The following is a 26,591-nucleotide window of genomic DNA, read 5'->3' on the forward strand; positions in this document are numbered from 1 at the left end:
TCCAAAGTCCTCTAGCCAAAAAACAAGTACAGCAGCAGCAGCAGCAGGGTAAGCTTCTGACTCTGACATACACAGTGCCCCACCACACAAGAAGCAGTGCCTCATCCCTGAATAGGTATAACATGGGCAGCAGCAAGGTAAGCTTGACACACAGACACACACATACGCATACTCTAAAGCCAGTGTCCGGATTTTAACTCTCTGGCCCAGCACAGCAGCTATGTTTACACCCACCAGCAGATGCATCTCAAAACCTAGCCTGAAGGAACTGAGGTTTAACTACCAGAAAGTTGCCAGTACATGCCCCCTCTCCCTGCTGTTAGGGACACCCTCCTATCCACGGTACAAGAACAGGCCCAGCAAGGCTGTCTACATCTCCCTTCCTGCCATGATGCAACAGCAAGAGGCTCAGCTAGGCCTTCAGCATCTTTCTTCCCATCCATAGCAAGAAGAAGAGGCCAAGCGAGGCTGCTGGCATGCTGAAACAGAGCCCTGGAGTATGAGACCATTGGGGGGGGGGGGGGGGGAAGAGAGCCTGCGTGTGTGTGCGTGAGAGAGAGAGCCACTCAGTGTATGAGAGCCAGTGTATGTGTGTGAAGGAGGGAGAACCAGTGAGTGTGTGAGAGCCTGTGTGTGTGTATGAGGGAGAGAGTGTGTGAATGTGAGAGAAGGAGAGAGAGCCTGTGTGTGTGTGTATGAGGGAGGGAAAGAGAGAGACAGTGAGTGTGAGAGAGCCTGTGTGTGTGTATGAGGGGGAGTGGGAGCGATTCAGTGTGTGTGAGGGAGGGAGAGTCAGTGAGTGTGAGAGAGCCTGTGTGTTTGTGTGTATGAGAAATAGGGAATGTGCATGAGAGTGAACATGTGTGAGAGAGAAGGAATATCTGTTTGTTTGGGAGTTTGTGTATATGAGCGAGAAGATATACAGGCCAATCCAATACAGTGCTCTCAGCCAAGCGCACTGTTTGGCCCTCGGTTGGATGCGGATTTTGGACGTGCGTCCACCACCCCTTATTCCATAAGGGCATTAGCGCATCCAAAACGAGTGTCCAACCTCCTCGCGAAACTAATAACGCTTATTACTTGCAAATACATGCTGATGAGGCTATTAGCTATTCTCCCCAGTTCAAAAAAAAAGAAAATGCACCCGACTCACATTTTTACACTCAGAAATTAACACCTGCCCAGAGTAGGCGTTAATTTCTGAGCAGCCCAAAAAAGTGTACAGAAAAGCAGAACATACTGCTTTTCCTCCAACTTAATATTGTGGCAATATTAAATCGGAGGAACCAAAAGGTTTTTTTAAACATTTCAGAAGGTGCTGGTGCTGGCAGCCACCTCTCCTGGGCGCCCGCTGCCGAGGAGGTGCTAGGAGTGCACATTTGTCCCTAGCGCCTCCTTGGCAGCGCGACCCCCCCCCCACTTATATTTAATTGCGCGCCCAGGAGAGGTGGCTGAGCGGCGTTAGGAAACACTCAACACTGAACGCCCGTTTTCCCCACGGCTTTATTAGATCTGCCTGAAAGAGTGCACCTTCCCTCTCACCCACTAATCCATGACAATCTCAGGGTGACCGGAAATGTAAAAGTTCTCAGGTCTGGAGAGCTTGGGGGGGGGGGGGGTTCTTACTCCTATTTGTTGTAACTATTGGATTTTATTTGATGTGCCTGTTGTTTTGAAATATTTTTTGTTATTTTTTTTAAAAATTTGAATTATCGGATGTCATTTTATTCATTAAAAAAAAAAAGGGGGGGTTCCCTGTCTGCTGACTTGGCTGAAAGAAAAGAATGGGGCAGGGAAGGAAGTCTCCTGCCAACAGCCTGCAGAACGGAAGCAGCAGGGATCGCGCGGGCAGCAGCAGCTGCGCAAATGGTTTCGTGGGATCCTTTTGAACCCTGCCCGTCGTTAAATGTATTTTTCTATCTTTACCGGGTTCCTGAACAAAATGGCGAAAGGAAAAGATTAAAGAAGAACAACCTCGCGTACTCCCGACAGGCCCTGCGGCTCCCTTGGAAGGGGGGGGGAGGGGGCGTTTCTCGCGGCTCTCAGCGGGCCAATCGGCTTTTTTGTGGGCGGGACTACAGCCTCCCACCCCTGTAGGCGCTTAAAAGCCTGGGCGCCGGAGGGCGGCTCTCTTTGTCCTGCGTTTCCTGGGGTGGTGCGTGTGAGCGCGTGGGTCAGGCAGCATGGCCGCACGGCAGCGGGGATCACCTAGTCTTTCGGGTTGGCTCCCTTGGTCAGGTCAGTACAGCACTGGGCATACCTATGGCTTTAATGTTTGAATTTAAGGGTTGCTTTTTTTTTTTTTTTATAACTATTATTTTAGAGTGCAGTTAAACTTAAGGGAGCTGCACGAATTGCTGGAAATTAGCAAAATAATATTGTAATAAAAGGCTTGGAGGCCCGACATCATAGGCAATGAAACCAAATGAAAGCAGTGAAAACAAAGGTAGCTCGAATTGGTTTATGAACTAAATCGGGATTAGGCCAGTATTTTCAGCAACATGTAGGAAGGGCTCGGGCAGACGCGGACTGCGTTATTAATATACAGAAACGAAAGTTAACGCTGTCATTAGTCTAACTTGTGGGTTAAGGGACGAAAAGAAGAGGATTCTACCAAGTAGGCAATATCGTGGTTTTTCTTTAAATTCAGGTACCTACAATACCTGAACGTAATTCGCTTTGAGATAACAAAGTAAAAATATAAAGCAAACAAAAATAAGTGTAGCAGTGTTAAGGGAGGTGCTATGAGCACCACATAGAAATCTTTTGAATAAAAATAGATCAGAGTAAGGGCTTCTTACAATGCATTTTTCCCATTCCCATAGACACAGAGAGGGAGAAAAGCCTTAGTAAAGCAGGCCCTAAGCAAGCAAACAGAAGTCGATGGTTTCTTCGCAGTTTTGCAGACGTGGTTCTCTTGAAGAAAGCACTGCTGTCATCCTAATGCTGCTCTTTGTGACACCGCCTTAATCCTATGCCAGAAATCGGTGTTGCTAGTTCCAGGAGCCATAGAGTTTAGCACTCTGTCCTAACAATCTTCAAAGCTGGAGGGAGAGATGAAGGCTTAAGGAGGGGAAGACTCGTTTTCCAAGAAGGTGGGACCAGAAACAGGAGGAAAAGGGAGAGCAAAGAATTCACAACTCTGAAAAAGTAACAAACGTGTATAACTATGGCATCTTAAGTGTGTCTTATGGAAAAAAAAAAGAAACTTTGGTGTGTTTAAATTTTAAGACTTGAGTTGAAGGACAGGAGCAAGGCCAGGTTTGTGGCTGCACCAGTTTCCCATTGAACCAGGACTCCCATCTGCACAAACGAACAGTATTAATCAAAACCCTTTCATTAAAAGCACGCTTTAAAAATTGCTTTGTAGTCCTAGACTTGTCTTATTTTTCTGTCTCAACTGTTAGTAAAGCACACTTTTCTGTATCTGTGATTATATTTTGTTAAACAATGATTGAGGGTACCATGTCTTTATATTTCAGATCTGGCAGCCCTGATGGGCTTGGCCTCTGGAGAATGAGCTGGAGAGGGAGGCATGAGGAGAATTGTGGCAGGACTGCTGCAGCCTTCAGCTATGTGACTCTTTATGTGGGACAGAGAATGAGTACTGGTTCTTGTCCTGTGGTCTGGTCCCTTAGTGCAGTGGACCCAAGCACCTAGGGAATGTGTCCCGCCCACTATTTGTCGGTCTTGAGCCATCCTGGTAAGATCTGCTGCAGTATTTTACCATGGTGGATTGCACAGCTGTGTGGGTTTTTTTTGTAGAGCAACTACAAAAAGATACTGAATCCTGAGACTATCATGTGTCTGTTGTGCTAGGAGTTCAAATAAATTGCTTCTGATCTACAGCATTTTATGTAATGCCTCTTTGCTTTACCCTGGTCTGATGCAGTTGACTAGTAAGTGGGGTCAGAATAGACATTATAAATGGTGAACTGAAATCTAATCTGGAGTTAACAACTTCAACCACTGTCACACTGCAAGCCTGACTGTTTTTTTAATGGTGTTTTGTATTAAATCTCAAGTTTCAGACTTGATTATGTGGGAACAGCTGGCCCTGTCTGGCAGGCACACTTACGGGCCAATTCAGTAAAGTCTGCGGGAGAGCGGATGAACGCCCGCTCTCCTGGCGTGCGCACAGGCCACTCAACTGTGCGTGCAATTCTGTATTTAAATTAGGTGGTGTGGTAAAAACGGGCAAAAGGAAGCACTAGGGACACTAGCACGTTCCTAGCTGCCTCGACCCAGAGTAGCGGGTTTGACAGATGCTCAATTTTCCCGGCGTCCGGTTCTTGAGCCCGCTGACAGCCACGGGCTCGGAAACCGGACGCCGGCAAAATTGAGCATCCGGTTTTCAGCCCAGCAGCCACGGGCCCATTTTAAATTTTTTTTTTACTTTTTTTTACCCTTTGGTACCTGACTTAATATCGCCATGATATTAAGTCGGAGGGTGCACAGAAAAGCACCCCTCCGACTTAGTGTCTAAGGGCAGGTTAACAGTGTGCTCTGTTGGAGCACACTGTACTGTATCGGCCTGTGTGTAAGGTAGTGTTCGCACTGGCTTTCCATAATGGTTGAGAGGTTCTTCCCCTTCCCCCCCCCCAAAAAAAAAGTGTCCCTACTTTGGAGATAAAGGAAAGTACAAAGCCTCTGTACTGGATTGCTCCTGCACTGCTGGTGCCATTCAAAGTGGTGCTAGCTAATCTGAGACCCCCTGTGAAGGGGGAAAAGGGGGGTGCCATTTTTTTTTTAGCTCTGGCTTTTCATTTGTAGTTGAGGTGAGTTACATTCAGGTACAGCAGTATCTTCTCATTCCCAGAGGGCTTACTCTAAATCTGTACCTGAGGCAGTGGAGGATGACGGTGCTGCTTGGGTTGAATCATTTTCCTTCACTCCTGCCCCAGGACTTGATCAGCGTGATCCATGGGTACTCTTAATGAGCTGCATCGCTAGCATTTGTGTGCAACATAACTCTTTAACATTTTTCTTGGTGTTGAGCTGCCTTTTTATATATGCACAAATGGTGCTGATAACACTCTTGCATTGGATCTTGAATTTGACATTTAACACATTGCTAATGCAGATTAGAAAAAGCTCGAGTATCCGATTTTAGTTGTCATGCTTTCAGTTGGTGTCTTGATGTCACTAACATGTCCACCCCCTTTTTTTTTTGTGCTGGGATTTTACACTGCTACAGATACAAAACCTGTGCTTAACTCTGCATGGAAGAGGTCTTGGCATTGCCACATTATGATGATTCTTTGTGCGTTAGACTTCTGAAGCTGATGAAGTCACTCCAGAATCTGATTGGCTCGCCAGGACAGCATGTCCTGTTAAATTTTGAACATTCTTTACTGCAGCATATAACCTCTTTTTTTTTTTCTTCTTACCCCCCCAATATGCAGAAAGAAAAGTGGTTTCTAATAGAACTCCATTTGGTAAGTTTGTGGCTTTTTTTTTTAATTCTTTACCAATAAGAGGCTTTAAAACTAGAAAATGTCTACTTGTATGCACTAGTTTTGAGAGCAGTAAACTGTTCTTGGTAGGGCAAGTTCTCTGGCACTTTTCCAAAATGAAGTTTAAAAATCAAGCTTCCACTGCTAAACTTGTATTGGAAAACATTGCATACCTTTCCTCTCCTAATGCATATATATTTTAGGGTAAGAATAAATTTCAATGATTTAGCTGATAACTTTAAAAATGTAAAAGGGTGGTTTGGATCAGAATCTCTTAATGAAAGGTAGTGTCGGTCAACTCAACTGCCCCACTGTCTTGTAACTTTGTGTATTTCCTTTCTGATTCTGGTAGAGAAGTGGTGAGAAGCTGAGGCTGACTACACCTGCTGCCCAAGTCCTAGTACTCTTTAGCAGGCTGAACTTCAGAAAAAAAGATCTGCATTGACTTGCCAGTGTTCCTGTGTCAAGCACTTAACTCTTGCAAAACATAGCAGTGAGGCTGGCAGGGATTTCTGCTAATCTTATTGCTAGCTCTCCTCCCTATCCTGTGACAGTGTGCAGTGTTGCTACCTATCTAGTTTTTTGCATTGTTCAGTTCCCACTTAGGGTTTTGTCCCCTACCACATGTACTGCAGTTCACATCCTCGTAACCACCTTGTGCCTCTTCTAGGAGGAACAGGTGCCATATCAAACGAAAATAAGTGAGCCTTATAAACCTGGAACAGTGTAGATAATAGTTTCTGAAAAGCACTAGTGAAACTTGTAAAGCTGATCTGCAGGTGGCTCTCCATGGTTTCAAGTGGATGAAAGACAATATTGAAGTGACACTATCCTCTTCATTTTCAGAGTCTGAGCTACAGTGTCAGAGCAAGTTCACATTGGAGCAGTGAGACACGTGGGATTCCAGCTTTGGAAAGAAAGGAATACGATTGTTTTTAGTATTGAAACAGCTATGCTTCTGGTGGTGACCTAAATAAACGGGAGAAGTTGTGGTTTTAAATGGTTTTTGCCTTGTGTGAGATTCTTGTGTTTTATGAGCACTGGCTTTGAACCTCTGAACTGTCTAGTCCATGACTTTAGTGGCCAAGCACCAGTGCAAGAGTATCAGCTTGTTTATAACTGGAACTTCTAAGTCAAACTTAGCTGTTCTTTTAAAAACAAGTTACATGTGATATTCTCCTGCAAACAACCTGTAGGGTACGTTGTAAGATGTTAAAGAAATTCCAGTTAAGGATTAATGTAGTGACTATTGCATAAACTAATCCTATACTATGAGGAGTACTTTAAATGTAAAGTCAACACAATGACATTACATCAGTTAATTAAATCATGCCCTGTCTATTTAAGGTTGCATTGGTTTGCACATCAGGGGTATAATTTTCAAAAGCATTTACATGCTCAAACCTGCATTTTAAATGTGCAAGTATAGTTTGTGGAAATGGCTCTCTGAACATTGCTATGTTTGTATGTTACATTCATGTAACTCCTTTGAAAACTACTGCTTAAGCATAGCTTTACTTTCTAGTAGAAAGTACCATGGGTGGTCTTAAGTTAAAAGCAGTGCTGGAAGGTGAAAGCTTCCTCATTCTGTAACAAAATAATTTTTCCCTGAACATACCCAGGTCAGTCAAGACTCCTGCTTCTTGCTTCTCCTCCAGCAGGTGGAGACAGTTTTATGGACACTGTTGCTCACGCTAAGGTGCCACCTGCAGTCCCTCAGTATTTGTCTCCAGCAGATTGTGGAGGTGCAAAACTTGCAATCTGACTTAATGTGAAAAAAAAATTATACAGGACAGATCTGTTTTATCTTCCCTACAGTAAGTAAACAGCATTAAGCTCTAGTGCACAATGCTGCTTTTGCCAATGGAGGATTATTTTTACTTTAACAGTCTGGCAATTTGATTTTTGTACTCTTAACTTCACAAACAGTGAATGGTATGCAGCACTACTTTTAAACAATCCCTAGAAGGAGTGGGTAGGGAGAAGAGTGCTTTGGAGAGGTGTAATCATGGTGTGGAGGGGATGTAAATCAAGTTTTTATTCTGTCCCAACAAACTATTGGGATAGAGCCTCTGCTCATCTGATGCAGTCAATATTTGTATAGGAAGCAGTGGATCTTTTTGGCTGCTCAGTTAGCTGAAAAGAATGACTTGATGCTTCGGGCTGCTATTCCTTTCTTGCCTTGTAGGCCACGCTTTGACACTTCATCCTTGTTGGAGGTTTATGTGCAGTTGGAAGAGGTGTGTTTGGATGTGCCAGACTAGTACTCAAGCCAGTAAAGAGATAAGCTCATCTAAACGGTGTGCCTGAATAACTGTATAGCTGATCTGATGGTGCTTATGTGAATGTCCTGTAGATGAGGCTATTAACTACTTCCCCCCCCCCCCCTGCAGAAAATAGCCAGGTGCCCAACACACTTTTTAACATGGCAAACTTAACTCTAGCCCTGGAGTTGATGTTGAGTCAAGAGTTCATGATAAATTAAAAATTTCTGTCCTCTATGGTTCCTCCTTAGTGTTGCAACAATATTCTCATTGGTGCTTAAAAATAAAGGTGTAATTTAATTGGTTAATGTAAAAAAAACAAATCTGGATGCACATCACAATCTACACCCCCAATTTTTCTCTAGTATGTACTTAAACAGATTCTACAGCTTGATAAGGTGCTGAGTGAATAAAGTTGGATTTGTTTTGAATTTACTGGTTTCAGGGAGTGTCCCCTTGTTTTGGTATTAGGTGACAGGCTAAATAACTATCTTTTAGTTACCTATTCCACACGTCTCATGCCTTTATATAGCATGTCCCCTCGCAGCAGCCTCTTTTCCAACCTGAAGACCTCTACCCTGCCTAGCCTCCCATCGTAGGAGAGAGAGGAGTTCTGTCCCCTTTATCATTTTCCTTACCCTCCTCTGCACCTGTTCTAGTAAACTTTCGGGACCACTGACTTAATATCACCATGGTATTAAGTGGGAGGGTGCACAGAAAAGCAGTTTCTTACTGCTTTGCTGTGCACTTTCCCAGCCCCTGAGAAATTAATGCCTACCTTTTGGGTAGATGCTAACTTCTGAAAGTAAAATGTGCAGCTTGGTTGCACATTTTGCTTTCTGAATCGTGTGGGAATAGCTAATACGGCCATCAACATGCATTTGCATGTTGTGGGTGCTATTAGGTGGGGGGGGGGGGGGGCCGGGCTGGATGTGTGTTTTTGATGCGCTATTACCCCTTACTGAATAAGATGTGAAGCTAGCGCGTCAATCGCGGGTTAACAGTGCGCTCCACCGGCCTGATACTGTTTGTTTTCTGAGCCACTGCTCCACCCCAAGCTCCGCTTTCACGGTGTTGTCCACACGGACTCCAAGGTCCTTTGGCTGGGAGGTGCCTCCCACTGCAGGGGCCAGCATTGTATACCGTAGTTGGGATTAATTTTCCATCTAAAATTTCAATCTGTCATTCACGTGCCCGGTCTTCTAGTCTCTCATGGGATCCTGCTGTGGTTGCTTGCAATCCACTGCTGTTTTAACAGCTTTGAATAATTGTGTTGTCTACAAATTTGATTATCTTGCATGTCTCGTTTCCAGCTCATTGATGGATGTGTTAAACAGCACGGGTCCTAGTACTGAGCGCTGTGGTGTGCTGCTAATGACCTTCCTCCATTTGGAAAAACTGATCATGTAGTCCTGCCCCTTGTTTGCAGCCGTTTAACTATTTACTAGTCCATAATAGAACACTGCCTCCTAGCCTCTGATTTTGAAATTTCCTGAGGAGTCTCTCATGGGCGCTTTGATTAGATGCCTCTGGAAATCCAGCTACACTAAAGCAACTGGCCCACCTTTACCTACAAGTGTATAATCTTCAAAATATTCTAAAAGAGAGGCAAGCCCAGACTTCCCTTTGCTAAAGCTGTGTCTGCTAGATAGGGCCAGTGACTTTGTTTTTAAGAATGGCTCCTACTGGTTTGCCTGGCAGTGATGGGCTCACAGGGCTGTAATTTGGCAGTTTAGCCCTGGATCTCATTTTAAAAATCAGTGTTGCATTGCTTTTGGAGTCACTTCACCTTCCATTGCTGTGATATTTTACGGTGGGAAGGGAGAAATAGGGGGGTGGTTTTAACTATTTTTTTCTTCTAAAAAAAACTCAGAAAATATATTGTGGGAAAAGGCAAAAAATGCATGATAGCATCCCACTTTACATGGTGTTGCCATTTTCTAGCAGCCGTGTGGCCTAACAAAGCATCCCCTCTTCCTGGAAGTGGGAGAAGACCCCCACCCAATGCCTATAGAGGTGGCACCAATGATTAAAAAAAATATTTTTTTTTTTAAATTCCTATTTGTATCCTATGGTGATGCCCACCCACTTGAACACCCCCCAGCCCATATATACACAAAGCATTCCCTGGTAATCTAGTGTGCGCCCCCCCCCCCCCCCTTTAAAAGGTACACTGGTGATCCAGTGGTGGCTCAGTGCCCCCCAGCTCCAGGCCAGTGGGTGTTCTTCTCCAAAACTGTGCTGGCCTTTTCCCTGTCACTGCTCTAGTATATAAGGAAGCTCAGTACCACCGCCCAGTGCCTCTTGCCTTGGCTTTGGTCTTCGATGGCTGACCTTGGACAAGACTCTGGCCTTGTCTGGACCACTCTTGCTCTGCCTGCCACATGGGTGTCAGCTACTTCACGGTATTCCCTCCTGCCATGTTACACTTATTTAAAATAAGCCTATTGTGCCTAGGCATGCTTGCAATTTTAAGCAGTTATGTGAGGAAATATTAGCGAGTCCTCAGGATTTGGCTTTTATATGCGCAAGTGAGTACTTTTTAAAACCGGTGCGTGAAGGAAATAACCAGTTTGCCCAGTCTATCTCTAGGTCAGGGCTTCCCAAACCTGTCCTGGGGACCCCCACAGCCAGTCGGGTTTTCAGGATATCCACAATGAATATGCATGAGATACACTTGCATACCATGGAGACTCAGTATATGCAAATTTACCTCATGCATATTCATTGTGGATATCCTGAGAGCCCAACTAGCTGTGGGGTCCCCAGGACAGGTTTGGGAAGCCCTGCTCTAGGTCATCAAGCCCCTTCTGGCCTTTCAGCCTGCATGCCCCCCCCCAGTTTACCCAGACCCCTCCTCCAGTCACTTTTTGGCTATAACACGTTTTATTCAGACTTAAAAACAAGTAACTATGCACAGGTGGCTGCTTGATACATGCTGCATTTGCAGATTTTAAAATTGGGATTTACATGCATAAATGCTGGTAACAGCCCAGCCCCAAATCCACCCCTTTTTTCATGCGTTCTGTTACTCGTAGACGCATGTTGCGCTCAACCCATATACTCATATAGATGCTTTTTAACATGAGCAACTCTTAAAATTCACCCCATTATATCCTAGATCCCGCCAAATACACACCAATGAACGGGAGGTGTGTCTTAGTGGTTCAAATCCTGCTTTTCCTACTGCTGCTTGTGACTTTGGGCATGTCCCTTTATCATCCATTGCTTTAGGTACCTACTTAGATTGTAAGCTCTTTGGGGCAGGGACTTCTACCTGAATTATAACATATGAACTGTCCACTACCCCTTTGCTGCAGTTCGCTACCCATCATTCTTTGAGTGGAGAAGGAAGCAGTTCATGTTTTCTCTTTCAAACTCTAACCCCATTCTTGCCCAACTCCCCAGTGTCATCTTTCCTACTTTAATCCACTTTATTTTGTGTACCTTCAGTCTGTCTTTTCCATTATTATTTATGAAGCACTATAAGACATGCACAGCACTATACCCATATACATAACAGAGCTTACTATCTACTTGTCAAAACGAGCATCAATGGAATCTGTATTTATCGTAGAGAAGTTGTTAGGTGTCAAAAGCAGCCTCCAGTACTGTTAGACTGGATTTGAATTTGGCCAGAGAAGAAGCAGGACGGATTGACTCGGGGAGTCTATTCCAGGCATATAGTGCAGCAAGGTGGAAAGTACAGAGTCAGGAATTGGTGGTGGGAGAGAGGGCCACAGATTAAGAGCGACTTGCCTGATTGGGAAAGCTGTAAGGAGAGAGAAGTGAAGAGAGATGAGGAGCTGCAGCGTGAATGCACTTTGAGGTGAATAAGAGGTGCTTGAATTGTATGCGGAAGCAGATAAAGCCAATTCAGTGACTTGAGAAGAGGAATTACGTAGAAACCTGACAGCAGAACAGGAGCACATGGCCTATCTAGTCTGCCCATCTACACAACTGTTCCGTTTTACAATCTCCCTCTCTTGCATTCAAGTCGGGGATAATAGAATCCGCACAGTGTCAAGGTAATAATGCTCCCCTATTACATTGCCTCTGGGATTGTGGGGCAATTCATAAATTTTGGGAGCGTAGCCGGGTCATAATCACAGCCGTCTGAGCCGTGGAGGTCTCAGTGACAGCTATCATATGTGTTTTAGGCATCTCAAGGAATACACAAGATCAAAGTGCCCTCTCCCCCTGATGAAACCCCCAAATAATATTTATTTATTTGCAAAATATTTTCAAGATAAACATATCAGACAGGAAATAAATAATGACACCCGCCCCCCCCCCTAAAATAAAGCGCATTTAAAGGAGTTTTCTATGAATCTGCTGTTTGTCACTGCTGAGATACTGTCAGCACTATGTTAATTTAATTTACATCGTACCCATTATCCAAGGGGTTTTCTATCATGTTTACAGAAAAAATGGTAGCATCAGCAGTTTCCCAATGCCTGCCCTCCCCCATCCCCCACTCAAGCAACAGCAGCAAAGTGGATTCTCTAGACAGAATTATTTGAGGAAGTGATGGCGGGGGGCAAGTATAGAGGGGGAGAATCCAAAATGATATTTAAATCCACACATCACAGCAACCCAGCAGAGCCCCCTGCCTTTAAACAGGCTAGGAAAAACACTACAAGAAGTCATGGTCCTCTCTGTAATAAAGAAATCCCTGGGCCAGTTTCCACCACCCAATAAAACCACCATTAAAATTATTTGAAAGCATCATTCAACCAATTCTTCCATTTGGAAGTGACATTTTAGATTATTCTTTCATATGCCATATTTCATACCCATCAGTCACAACCGCCAAACTTACCACTGTAAGAAAAAGAGCATTCTCAATAGCTGGACTACATCTTTGGAACACCCTACCTGACAGTCTTAAGACTAAAAAGCAACACAAAAATATTAAAAAAGCTACTAAAAACATGGCTTTTCAAACAAGCCTACAAGGATGAGATAGGATAAACCAATCAAGATGACAATACCCCCTTAAAGACAATAAGTCCCGCTAGACAACCAGCCACCTAATAACTATCACTACACATCAACCCTACCATTTTAACATTCCATCCTCATTGTAACCAGTAACCCACCACATGTATATCACCCTCAATGTATTCCTAAACCTATCCGGGAAAACCTATTTGATAACTATCGCCTATAACTAAACTGCCCATAAAATACTACCTAACTTATCACTCAACCTTCAATGTCATTCAATGTTAATGATTATTATTTATTATTATTTATATATTATTTATCAATCAACCTCAATGTTACTCAATGTTCTTCTGTTAGCAATGTTATCTAGCAACCTCCTTTGTTACCTAACATTAATTGGTTCTCTGATGTTTTCAATGTAAATCGTTGTTATAATTGTAAACCGGAGTGAAGGCTGACACCAAACTTCAGTATAAAAAAACATCCAAATAAATAAAATAAAATATGCTAAATAGTAGTTATCCAAATTTAACATTTACATACATAATGGACAGGCAAGTCTCTTCTTTGGATATGTGGGTCAGTGTGGGGGATAGGTGTTTTACAAGGTCTTTGTATACCAGTGGTTCCCTACCCTGTCCTGGTGACCCCCAAGCCAGTCGGGTTTTCAGGCTATCCGCAATGAATATGCACGAGAGAAAATGTGCATGTTATGGAGGCAGTGCATGCACATTTTCTCTCATGCATATTCATTGTAAATATCCTGAAAGCCCGACTGGCTTGGGGGTCACCAGGACAGGGTAGGGAGCCACTGTTGTATACCAAACCCACAGATAGGAATAGTCTTTTGCGCTATCATAGCTTTCATCTAATCGGGTTTTCAGGATATCCCTAATGAATATGCATGAAATAGATTTGCATACAACTGAGGAAGAATGCATGAAAATCTCTTATGCATATTCATTAGGGATATCCTGAAAACCAGATAGGTTTGCAACCCTCGAGGATGGGAATTGCAAATCCCTGCTGTCAGTCCTGCTGGTTTGAATAATAAAATCAAATAGGGAGTATTCCTTTAATTTTTATTAGCATTAAATTGAGGGGTGAATAGCTTTAAGTTGGTCTGTCACTGTGATTGGCTGGTTTGAACCTGTGTGAGTGTTTTATCATGAACACTGTGAGAGAATGCCATGTGTGCAAGATAGAATGATGGTGTGGTCTTATGTGATGGACGCTCCGTGCCTGTGTGACTAGTAAGGTTCTCCTAGCACAAGCAGGATGTTAGTCCTCACAGATGGGTGACATGCCTGGCAGAGAACACTTTTTTCAAAGTTTCTAGAACTTTGGCACACTGAGTATGCCCAGCTTGCCACTATCCATGCATCCACACAGGGTCTCTCTTCAGTCTCTTCTTTTCCGCGAAGTAGTTGGCTTGCGGTAGCGGAGCTCTGCTTTTAGCTCATCCTTTTCAAAGTATTTTCCTGGTCATTTTCGATGTTCTCGGCGCCGGGTCCCTCTTCTTCGGTCAGTACCATCCGGCGTGCGGTAGGTGTTTAAATTTTCCCTTCATGGGGTCGATTCCTGGCGAATTGCCTCTCAGTGACTGACAGTCATTGACTGCTCAGCGGCTATTTTTCATGGCATCGCCCGGTTTTCGCCGATACCCCCAGTGCCCGCGGATCATGTTGATTACTGATCCGCTTGAGGTCTGTATCCTCTGCCTGGGGGTTCACACAACGTCCGAGGGTGCCAACTGTGTGACCAAATGACCCCCAAAAGGCCTTCGTGCCCGGCTGGATAAGATGGAAAACTTTTTTGCCAGAAAGTGTGATCCATCTACTCCAGCATCGGGGGTGTCGACACCTAGACCGTTAGATACGCCGTCCCTCTTTACCCCTCCGGCAGGTCCCTCTCGTGAGAGAGGAGCTGGTGATAGGCTGTCTCCGATGTCGTCACACTCAAGGACGTCAGGATCTTCATCTTCCACGGCTCTGGGGAAAGACAGGGCCATGCACCGAGGGAAGTCCTGCAAGCATCATCACCAGTAGCCGTCGACACACGGCTCTGGGACCGGTGCAGCATCGGCGGCTGCCGTGCTGCCACCGAAGCGACCCCATAGGGAAGAGGCACCATCCTTTATCAGACCCGGGAGTCCAAGGCTTTCCCCACTGGTTGCGGTGATGGGCATCTAGCCGCCTCGGGGGCTCCAAGGAAGCTCTGGTGATGCCTCCTCTTCTTCCTCCTCCATCCATTTTAACTACAGCAGATTTTCAGGAGGAGTTGGACCACAGGGTTCAGCAGGCGGTGCTCTGAGACCTGAGGGCTATCGAGCCGCTGTCGGCACCGGTCCCCATGCCAGTGCCGGAGCCTGTGCTGTCTCTCTTGGCACCCCTGCTAGAGTGTCTAGATGTACTTATGGCACAGCTGGTGCCCAGGGAACCATTATCAACCATAAACATCAAGTTATGGGTGCAAATCCCAGTGTAAAGCAAGAACAACTGTAATTTATTTATTTAGAAACTTTTATATACCGACAACCGTTTGCACATCGTATCGGTTTACAGATAACTAAAAACTTTTAGGCATTGCCTTTACATGGAACAGTAACTGTGAACTCCACAGCATTAGGGTAATTCGTTATTACCTCAAATGCATTGATATGCATATATGTATCATATGTATCTAGTTAAAAACCCCAGCTTCTTTTCTCTGTTCCAAGTTATTACTACCCTGTTTTATTGTAACTGCAACCCTTAACTTTCACTTGTATATTGTTACTATTACTACTACCTTTTTTAATTTTTGTTATTTATTGTTATTTATGACCTCTTGTTACCTCTTCACTTGTTAATTGTAAACCGACATGATGCGATACCCATCGCGAATGCCGGTATAGAAAAACTTAAAATAAATAAATAAATAAATAACTAAGGAACAGCAAACGTCTAAATAAGCAGGTTAATAATATTTATAAAAGTCAGAGACAAATTGTTCAATTACAGCTTGGAAACTAGGAAGGCAAGGAGGCAAATCGTAAAAGATATGCAAGTAATGTAATACTAGCCCCAGGTGCTGATGGGAGCTGTAGTTTTAGATTCCCTAGGACAAGAAAGGAAAAAACTGGACAAGTGCCAGGTCAGCAGCTCCCACTAATCCAGGACATCCCAGCCTTGTCCTGATGGCCCTTCCTGATAGCCAGTGTCAATTAAGTTGACTTAGACAACAGCCACTGCTATTACTAGCAACGGTAATATGAAATAGACTTAGTTTTTGGGTACTTGCCAGGTTCTTATGGCCTGGATTGGCCACTGTTGGAAACAGCATGCTGGGCTTGATGGTCCCTTGGTCTGCCCCAGTATGTCATGTTCTTATGTAGGATTTCAGGACATGAATAGGCATAAGAACAATTTACATTTGCAGGCTCTCTAATGCATGCACGTTTTAATCTCATGCATATAGAACTGTGAAAACTCGATTTAGTGTAGGTGGTGACCAACCGGGTCCAGAACAGATTTGGGGAGTCCCGGCACTGATTCACAGAAAGCGGGTGAGATTTAACCCTGAAAGCAGCACAGTTCAGACTGATTCCCTGTAGCCCTTCATATAGAGGAATAAAGGGTGAGATAGTTACTTCTGCACCCAATCCCCTCCCCTCCCCATTCCCATTTCCCGCCCCTGTACCCAGAATCCCTCTCATTCATTAGATAGACAGAGGGAGGCAGGACCAGGCAACAAATCAGAAAATCTTTCTTTAGGCAACGGGCACGGGAGCTTGGAGGTTGCACTGTATATTTCCTGCACGCAATCGGAAGAAACTGTTAGGCTGTATCAGCTCCAGGGAACCGGCTCAGCCCTCACCTCGACTGCCTGCAGTGAGGAAAACCGAATTATCTGCAGCAGGAGAACGCGATCCATAAAGAGAGAGGGGAGAGGCTGGAGGATGCCTGCAGGGGGCGCTGTCTGCTCGGGTAAGGCACAGCCTTTCTGTCACAGCCCGTGGGGAAGCCTGCAGTTTAGTGCCCTATATACACTAGTTCTCTTACGGGAGCAAAACTGGTCATTTTAAAGTAAAAGAAGTCAAATGCTATTTTTCTTCCTTCTCCTTTTCAAACCTCCCTTCCCTCTCGCTAATGCATTTCAATAATTTCCCAGCCATCCCCCTCCCCCCCTATCATTCTCTCAGATGCTGCCACGATCTCCTCTCTCCATGATGAATGGATTTCTGTGAGGATGCCCAGCCCTGGTTCAGAGAGTCCGGCCATGCTGTGATGATCTCTGGATATAAATGATGGCTGGGGGCTGCCATGTGTGCCACCCTAGCAGCCGAACCCTGAAAGAATAGTGACAGGGTGGAGGTCTAGAGAGAAGTTACCAAGATGTATGGCTTGTACCAAAAACCCTATAAGATTTGATTTATGGACCTAAAAATATGTATAGCGGAGAGGAGAGGATGCGATAGAAACCTTTAGATAGGTCCATCGCTAAGGGTGAATAAGACAGACACCTGCCCAGGGTAGCAAGCTGAAGAGGTGCAGGTGGCAGAGTAAGGTTGGGTGAGTCCTGCACCGCTGGCCTCCACCTGTAGCCCTCCCCCACTGCAAACTCTCTCTGGGCTGGCCAGTAGTGGCCCAGTCAGCCCATGGGGGTGGAAGTGCCAATGACCACTCTCATCCGGGGTGCTGACCTCTCCAGCAAAGGCCTTTCCTTCAACTGCCTCAAAGATATAAATAATGCACAAGGAGCAAATCTTTTTCACTGGAATGGAAGGTCTTGAGCAAGAAGAGGGCTTGGAGGCAGGAGTACTATCAGCTGGTTGGTGCATGGAATGGCCACCCAGGGTAGGTGGTGGAGGCAAAAAGAGGAACAGAATTCAAGGAAGTCTGGGATAACAACAGACTATCCTTAGTTGTGGAGAAGTAACAGGAAAGCCAGAGGCCAAGTGGAGTCTATGACACTACAAAGTGAAGCAGACTGGATGGTCCTTATCTACCATCATATTCCATTTCATGGGGAGGAGGACCTGGGAGTGTGGTGCTTCCTTAACCCAGCATCGGCCTTGAGAAGAAGAGAGTGTGTGCCACTCCCTGCCCGGCACTTAGAAAGCCTGCAGGCGTTTTTACTAGAGGGAGGACAGCCTGGGCACTCCTCTAACAAGAAACACACAAAGGAAAATTTAAACAACAGGGAGCTCCTTGTCGTGAAGAGTTTACAGTCTGAGGTGAGAGTGGCGGGGAATCTGGGGCTTTCTCACAACACAGAATCCTCCCCCCCCCCCCCCACCCATCCCCCAGTAAAGGACATAAAATCTTCAAAGTCTTTGGTTTTTCACATTTTGCTTTGGCCTTAGTTTGATCTAATATAACAAGAGCCAGGAGATACTGACTGCGCATTCCTGTAGTAAGGGAGCACTTTAAGGGACTTCGCTCAAATACATTTGTCCCATTTTTCCCCACTAGGTGTCTGTTTCTCCCACAGTTCGTCTGTGGAGTGTCCGTGCACAGTTATCTACTAGGGGCTGTAAAGAAATCATTTTTATTTCTGTGCCTTCAAGTGGACTGACACGGCAGCCTTTTCCCCCAGCCTGTCATAAGGATCTCTCCCTCTGCCCGAGAAAACCCAGGAGTCTGCACCCAAGCTTCAGCCTATAATCAGAGGAGCCCCGAGGTAGCATTAAAAAAAAACAACCAGAGATTACTTATATTAAGGCTCCAAATTAGTACTGACGGACCTGGCAAGACAGCCTGAAAGGTGTCTCCTGCATACATATATGTGTTTTTCTTGTCGCTTTTGTGTTTTTTTTCTTGTCCTCTTCTCTTGCCTCTCCCTCTAATCCAGGGGTGGGCGGTTCCGGTCCTCGAGGGCCACAAACCAGTCTGGTTTTCAGGATATCCCTAATGAATATGCATGAGAGAGATTTGCATGCACTCTGCCTCAGTTGTATGCAAATCTATGTCATGCATATTCATTAGGATATCCTAAAACCTCGACAGGTTTGTGGCCCTCGAGGACTGGAATTGCCCACCCCTGCTCTAACCTATCCCATCCAGAAGGTGTCTCTCTTCTTCTCCTGCCTGACGGCAAAGGTGCCCCCTCACCTCCCACCTTTATCTCCAGGGGAGAAAACCCCCCAAAGGAAGCGGGTTTTAACTAACACTGAAATGACAATCAAAGGATGTTCTGAGAGAACATGAAACTCCTTCTGTGTGAAGTGAACAATAAGGAAAAGAGGAGAATAATTGCAGGGGATACCGTAACCAGGGGCCGCCGCTAGGGGGGGGGGGGGCGCACAAGCAGGAAGACTTCCCTGGGAAAGCAAGCTGGTAGGCGTGAGGGGCCACGGCCTTATCCTTATCAGTCTGTGAGTCTTGATGAGAGCCGGTGAGCTCAAAAAAAGGGAAAAAAAAAAGAGTGCTGAAAGCAACCCTTGGCCTGGGCCCCGTTTTGTCCAGTGACAGCCCCGACTGTAACCTCGCCTACAGGGGTAGGGAGGTGATTTAGGAGATGCCCCCGGTCTTTGCTCCCAAATCTTCCTCCCCAGAGCAACACGTCAGGCTCCTACTCCTCTGGCGTCTCAGCCCTTCCTCTCCTACCACAGGTTCTTCTCTTCCTAATTCTCCTGTGGGTCTCTTCCCTTCTGGCTGCTCCTGTTTCTGCTTCCCTACCGTCACCTGCACCGGGTCCTTATTGCGACCTTTTCAGCAGGCCAGCACTGCAGTGTTTAGGAGAGAGGAGACAGCAGTGGCGGCGGCGGCAGCAGCAGCGTGGCGGGTAGGGAAGCAGCACGGGAAAGGATGGAGTCATAGCCAAGGAGTGGCGGGAGGGCAATGCATGTCGTGAGTCTGCAGCGAAAGGCAAATCCTGCGGCAGTTCCTTTAGAATCGTGGCAAACCGGGGGGGGGGGGGGGGGTGTCAGGGTACCCTTATCCCCATGTGCTTTAACAGTAAAAATTGGGGTATGATCTTAACGTATACACAGCTGTATCCTGACAACACAGCGATGTTCCAAAAATACCTGAAGCGACAAGCAACATGTTTGTAATTGTTAATGAGACCAATGCTGGGCACGCTGCTGGTGCCTGATAAGTGAATAAAACTGTTGCACATTAGCAGCTTGTGGAATAATACGTGGATTTTTTATTTTTTTTTATATTGAGCAGGTGATCGGGCCGTGAATGGTGGAGAGAAGCGCGACGAGGGATGTCCTCTGCAACCGGAAGAGCAAGAAGCTGCTCCAGAGGCTTCGCAAAGTCCCGGTGAGGGAGGAAAACGCGCAGGCCGGTGCTGTCCGACCCCGGAGGTGGGAGACGCCACCGGGCGTGAAAAACCCTGGGAAGAGACGCCGGGGAAGCCGTTTGCCTGCGAGGAATGCGGGGACGGTTTCGCCTTCCAGTACGACCTGATATACCACCAGGAAATCCATGAGCCGGAGAAGCCCTTCCCGTGCCGGGAATGTGGGAAGAGCTTCACTCGGAAGCTCAACCTCCAGGCGCACCTCCGAATCCACACGGGAGAGAGGCCCTTTGCGTGCCCCGTGTGCGGGAAGGATTTCATGCACCGCCAGCACCTCGTGCGGCACCAGAAAATTCACACGGGGGAGAGGCCGTACCCCTGCGCGGAATGCGGGAAATGCTTCCGACACAGGCCGCAGCTTGCAATACACCAGCGAGTCCACACAGGAGAGAAACCGTACAAATGTTCGGAGTGTGACCGGAGATATAGCCAAATGACGGGCCTGATTTATCACCTAAGAATCCACACGGGGGAGAGGCCTTACCAGTGCCCGGAATGTAAGAAAAGCTATATCACCAGCTCCGAACTCGTTGCCCACCAAAGGAAGCACACGAGAGAGAGGCTCCACAAAGATGATGATTGCGAGGAAGGGCTTGTTGATAACGCTATGGGCCACCGGAGAGCCCACAGGCCAGAAAGACCCCACAAGTGCAGCGAGTGCGAGAAAACCTTCGTTCGCGTCTCCGAGCTGGTCAACCACCAGAGGACCCACACCGGCGAGAAGCCCTACGAGTGCTGGGAGTGCGGGAAGTGCTTCACCTACAAGTCGTCGCTGATCAACCACTGCAAGATCCACACCGGAGAGAGGCCGTTCCCGTGTCCTGAATGTGAGAAGCGGTTCCTGTCCAGGTCGGCCCTCCTCGTTCACCGGCGCACGCACCGAGGCGAGAAGCCGTTTCGGTGCAGTGAGTGTGAAAAGAGCTACACTCAGAAGTCTGGTCTCCTGGAGCACCAGCGAGTCCACACAGGGGTCCCCTACGAGTGCAGGCACTGCGAGCAGAGCTTTCGCAAGAAGGCACATTTTGCCAGGCACCTGCGCGTCCACAGGGAGAAGAAACCGTTCATCTGCATCATCTGCAAGAAGAGCTTTGACCTGGAGTCTCTGCTGCTCCAGCACCACAGGATTCACACAGGCGAGAGACCATTCAGCTGCGGAGAATGCAGGAAGAGCTTCAGGCAGAAAGGGAGCCTCGCCAAGCACCTGAGGATCCACGCTCGCGGGCTGCCTTTTACCTGTCCCGAATGTGAGGAGAGCTTCAGCAGCAAGTACCGCCTCGTGAAACACCAGAAAATCCATGCAGGAGAGTCCCTGGGTCAAGGCTGAGGTTGCAGCAGGTGCCCAGACAAACCTGGCTTGGCAACCTGAACCCAGGCAAGATGCTTTAACAGTCAAACAGACTAAAAAAAAAACAAAACACAGACTTGCTCACCAGATGGATCACTTTCATGCAACTGTTCCTTTACCAGCATGTTCTCCGTGGACATGCATGCAATACAGCCACACAAGTGGGTGATGTCATCAGATGGAGCTGAGTTCGGGCAAGACTCTCCATATATGCTCAGAAGCTTCCAGAGTCTTGTTCTGAGTACGCGCGCATCTTCTTGCTCAACAGTCACTGCGAACGTCAGTTTTTACTTGTCTGCTAATGCGACCAGATGGGTGAAGGAACTTGCATTTCAGCATGTCTAAAAAAGGGGAAATCCACTTCAGACTTTTGCCAAAAATGCCAGAGAAAGATGGCAAGCAGAGACTCGTACCTATTCTGTCTGCGATGCCTGGGACTTCATCATGATTCCGCAAACTGTAAGCCTTGTGGAAATCTGTCTCCAAGGGCGAGAGTTTACCGTGAGTTAAAATTTGAAATCTTCGACCGAAAAATTAAAAATCATAGTGATCATAAGTCACTAGAGAAATCGTATTCAAAACTGAATGAATTTCAGTTTTCTAGGCGACTTAGTCAGGATCTATCTGGATTTGGCTAAAGCCACTCAGGAAAGAAGGAAGGATTTTCTAGCAATAAAATACATTAAGCAATGAAGAGGCCACACCAAGGTACAACTGCCCATGAGTCATTATAAATGGAATCCACCATAAAGAAAGAAAAGAAATCAATTATATTCAAGTGCTCCACCGGGCAAAGATGTGAAAAATGTAGATACAAATAGGTAAAAGTATTTCAAGCAATCCTCTTCAACCTATATAATAGAGGCTCACCAGATACACATTGTCTAAGTCCTCTAGAATACTATTCAAAATGTAAAGGAATACAACTTCTGTGTTCCAGAGGACAAGAAACAAGAATTCAATCAATTGCTTAAAGATGCAGAAGATTGCACTAAACATGTGACCTGAGCGGTGCAAAATGCCTTTGATGTAGCCTCCAGGACATCAGCAACAGCCATAGCCACTAGGAGACTGGCTTGGTTAAGAGCTTCTAATGTACACGAGGATGTGCATGAAAAATTAGCAGATGTGCCCTGCAAAGGAGAAAATCTGTTTGCAAACAAAGTGGAAGCTATTAAAACCCCCCAAAATATGGCACTCGAGTCCCTGTCAACATCTTCCACAGCAGCTCAGTATCAAAGCAGACGTCAGGGTTCTTATCCATACAGAAGGCCTTATTACTCCTCAGGCTACAGAAGAAAATACCAACCATATAATTACTACAGATGACAGTAACAATCTTATCCGAATCCTCCACAACAAAATGTTCAACAACAAAGGATCAAACAAACTAGAACACCAAGTAGAGGGCAATCCAGATAAGCTCAACAGAGGCCACAACCAAGTTTTTGACAATAATCATAGATCAAACTGATTCCCAGTTACCAACAGGAGGCAGAATCCAGAATATTTATACTTACTGGAACACGGTAACAACGTACAAATGGGTTTTAAGCATAATTCAAGAAGGATATTTTAAAATATACCAAAAAACAAGAAACATACCAAATAAAATCAGCTAAAACTCCAAGAATAAATATGGACATTAATCCAGTCAAACGCAATCAAAAAAGTACTGATATCTCAACAAAGGACTAGATTTTATTCAAAATACTTTCTAATTAAAAAACAAAATAAAACAGGGGCCTTATGACCAATCCTCAAGTTGAAAGAATTAAGATTTTGTAACTGAGAATAGATTGCTTCAATGTGGAAGCTATGAGCCAGTTGTCTAGATATGGGAATACCATTATTTCTCTCTCTCTCACACACGCTGCTGTACTACCCCGAGTACTTTTAATACCCTGGGAGCTGATGTTAGCCCAAAGGGGGCAGTACTTTGTATTGATAGTGATGTCGTTGGAATGTGAATCTGAGATATTCCTGATGATCTTCTCTTATTGGGCTATGTGTGTAAGGGTCCTTGAGAGCGATGCTCGTTAACCAGTCTTTTCTTTGGAGCAGGGGGATTATTGTTTGTAGGGAATGCATTTTGAAATTTTCCTTGTTTGACCACTCTCTTCACAGGTTAGGGCTCATAATAAACTTCAAAAGAATCACACCTATAATCGGCATTCCATGATAGATCGCCACTCAAACCAACTTCTCAAGATCTAGAAATGCAAAAATTCACGAAGGGTCTGAACAATATAAATCTTCCAGCACCAACGTGGGACTTCTAAAACAACTAACCAAGTCCCCATCCGAACCATTAGCAGATGCGCCATTGCGGTTTGTAACATGGAAAGTTTTGTTCCTAATCACAGTAATAGCGAATTACAAGCATTAGTCACTTTCAGACTGTTCACTGTTTTTTTTTTTATGGCAACAGGGTGTTACTAAGGACTCATCCCAAGTTTATATGCCCAGGGTAGTATCAGAATTTCACCTCTATCAGATCATTCTTCCCAAAACCACACACACCAAGGAAGCAAAAACTTATCACATACTGGACTGTAAAGGAACACTACTATAGTACCCCAAAGAACGCAGAGTTATCAGAAACCCAATCAACTATTCATATCTTATACAGAACAAAGAAAAGGTCAGAGCATAACCAGATAAACCGTATCAAGATGGTTAACCCAGTGTACGCAATACTGCTGCAGATCAAAAGACCTTACACTGCCTCATCCAGTAACACCACATCATCTAAGGGCCATGGCTACCTCAGCAGCACAGTTTATCAGTATTGGATATTTTGCAAGCTACAACATGGACAAGCAAGGACACTTTCATAAATCATTACTGCCTTGGCAGATGCATAAATACAAATGCTTCTTTCGGAAGAGCAGTATTCCAAATAATCTTAAAAGAAGAGTGAAGCTTTCTGCAAAGTCTTTTGGGTGGCTGAAAAGAAAAAGCAACCCAAGCTAGGAAGTCTCACTTGTGTGACTGTATTGCATGCCTGTCCATGGAGAAAGCAAAGTTGCTTACACGTTAACAGGTGTTCTCCGTGAACAGCAATGCAAACAGCCATAACAATTCCTCCCGCCTCCCCGGAAAGCTACGATGTACGTCTTGGGATCAGAACGGACGTGCTCGTGCGCGGTGACGTGGAGCGGAAAGGTAAGTGCTTGCTCAGAACGAGACTCTAGAAGCTTCTGAGCATCTATGGAAAGTCCTGCCCAAACTCCAGTGCAGTTGGATGATGAAGCCCACTTGTATGGCTGTTTGTGTTGCTGTCCACGGAGAACACCTGTTACGGGTAAGCAACTATGCTTAATTTACAGAGGAGTCAGCAGCAGGGAAAAGGTGGCAGAAAGATTTAGAATGTCTTGGCTGGGTTAGGAACCACTGGGCTGAACATAGAAATACTGTGATAGACTGCAAGGCCCCTTTTCATTTGCTATTTTCCTTATCTGTCACAATCCCGTAGACCTTACTTGATCTCGGTTTTGCTCTCTACTCCATCGCTGAAGATGCTCTGGCTTTGTCCAGACCTGTCAAGTCTCCTGCATGAGATGGCAGTCTCACACTTTTGGGTGACTCTCTTCCTGGGGAAACTCCTGCCAGATGTGGGAAGACTGGGGCTGGGATGCGGCAGGGGCCAGTTGAAAACCCTCTTCTCGTTTTTGTCCAAGCCCACAGGCTGGGAACAGCAGTAGGGTTTGCCGGGAATCTAAGCATGCCTGGACTTGCCTGACCCTGCAGTCACCTTCCTCCCTCTACCTGTGCGCTTCTTGCTCAGAGCAGAAGCAAATGGATAGGAGGAGGGGACAAATGGGGACCAGTACTGCCGCACAGGTGGGAGGGCCGCTGAGGGGAGGAGGTGAGGGCTGAAAGGCGGGCGGGGAGCAGAGAAGGTGACAGATGAGAGGATGGGTGGAGAAGATGATGGAGGGAAGAAATGGATGTGTGGGAGGGAAAAAGGGAACGCAGTGTATGAGGAGGGAGAGAAGGATGGAGAAGTTAAGAGTCGACGAAATACCACAAGGTTGGATAAAGAGAAACAACAGAAATGGGACTCAAGAATGATCAGCAAGAGAAGAAAAGGCCATCAGGACCGAAAAATACAAAAGACTGAGAGAATAGAATGGGCAAGAGGAAAAAATAGAAAATCAGAAGGGAGAAGAAATGTTAAAAACAGGAAAATGGATAAATATGGGAAAGAGAAATATGAAGCTATGAAATGTACATAAAAGAATACAGAAAAGATCAGGAGAAAGGAACAGAAAAGAACAGAGCTGAAGAAATATAAAGGTCTGAAAATACAACATTATATTGAAAACGATGCTGATGTTACATGGCAGGAGGAAAGGTCAGACGAGCGGTGTGTGGAGTCTTCTATTTGTTTCTTGGGCTTTAGGAAGGTATTAGCACTGTGGATTTGATTCAGAAATTCTCCTTTCGAGGGTGATATATCACAGGTGAGATTTCTTCATTAGAATGATGGTGGGGAGAGCTCAAGCCGCTGTACTGGTCCCGGAGGCAGCTGACGCCTTTCGTAGGCGGTGACGACTGATTTCTATTGCAGCTGCTCTGAAAGGTGTCTTGGCCTATGCCGATTCCCTCCCAGCAACGCAGGAGGCTGAACTTCTAAAAAAAAAAAAAAAAATGGGAGTCAAGACATTGCACTTTGGTTTTTTTTCTTGTTATTTATTGAAATTTTGGAATACGTGTTCCAAGACACAGTTTTGAAAACAGCAGTAGGGGTGTGAGCCTGTAAATAAAGAATGAACAAAATACAGAAGTCTGTCTGTATGTAACCTGCTATGCCTGTGTGTTGGTCACTGTGAAGCTGATGTTCACAGGCTTTGTCCCACCAACCTATGGAGTCAGACAAAACCGGACAGTTGAATATTCCCCTCCATCGCTGACAGACTAAATTTTTGTCTGGGTAACTCATTACCAGCCCAAAATTTAGCTGGCTGCAAAGGGACAGTGGTGGAGGTATTCCAGAGGTAAATGTCAGCTGGTGGATGTTGATATTCAGTGAAAAAAAAACACCTGTCCTAAAGTTATCCAGATAACTTTATCCAGGTCTATTCAGTGGAACATTTATCCGGGTAAGGTCAGCAGACTATCCTGGTAACATTCCCACTCACCGGCTCGCTGAATATTGACCTCTCTTCAGGACTGGATTTAAGACTATGGTGCCCATAGGAAGAATACTGGGGGTGGAGGATTTCACCCTTGGAAATGAAAGAGTAGCGGGACAGGCCCAGGTTTTGGGAGCCTTCAGAA

At 45.5% G+C, this 26,591-nt stretch overlaps 1 protein-coding gene and 1 non-coding gene across 3 annotated transcripts; both read left to right on the plus strand.

Annotated features, from left to right (window-relative positions):
* The first annotated feature begins 2,081 nt into the window (after positions 1–2,081).
* Positions 2,082–25,974, plus strand: LOC115083961 (zinc finger protein 501-like). Of its 2 annotated transcripts, XR_003854430.1 has the most exons (5): positions 2,082–2,238; positions 3,483–3,703; positions 5,406–5,438; positions 6,303–6,653; positions 19,828–19,842. XR_003854430.1 is itself a non-coding variant. In XM_029588144.1 (2 exons), exons 1-2 carry the CDS (start codon positions 16,611–16,613, stop codon positions 21,282–21,284), a joined length of 1,485 nt encoding a protein of 494 aa, XP_029444004.1. In that variant the 5' UTR covers positions 16,409–16,610; the 3' UTR covers positions 21,285–25,974. The 2 variants fall into 2 exon arrangements, 1 of the variants encoding a protein (XP_029444004.1); XM_029588144.1 differs by lacking the exons at positions 2,082–2,238; positions 3,483–3,703; positions 5,406–5,438; positions 6,303–6,653 and adding an exon at positions 16,409–16,638 and having other exon boundaries at positions 19,828–25,974.
* LOC115086376 lies at positions 6,492–6,626 on the plus strand. Its single transcript, XR_003855256.1, has one exon. It is a non-coding gene; the product is annotated as a small nucleolar RNA SNORA50 (small nucleolar RNA).
* Positions 25,975–26,591: the final 617 nt, after the last annotated feature.

The sequence above is a fragment of the Rhinatrema bivittatum genome, chromosome 2 (genome assembly GCF_901001135.1).
Source record: "Rhinatrema bivittatum chromosome 2, aRhiBiv1.1, whole genome shotgun sequence".
In the NCBI taxonomy this organism is placed as follows: domain Eukaryota; kingdom Metazoa; phylum Chordata; class Amphibia; order Gymnophiona; family Rhinatrematidae; genus Rhinatrema; species Rhinatrema bivittatum.

Excerpts from the sequence above, each read along its gene's own strand:
- LOC115083961 (XM_029588144.1), top strand. The coding sequence starts at position 16,611 with ATGCCTGCAGGGGGCGCTGTCTGCTCGG. Across the intron at positions 16,639-19,827 it reads AGGGGGCGCTGTCTGCTCGG|GTGATCGGGCCGTGAATGGT; the intron begins GTAAGGCACAGC and ends TATATTGAGCAG.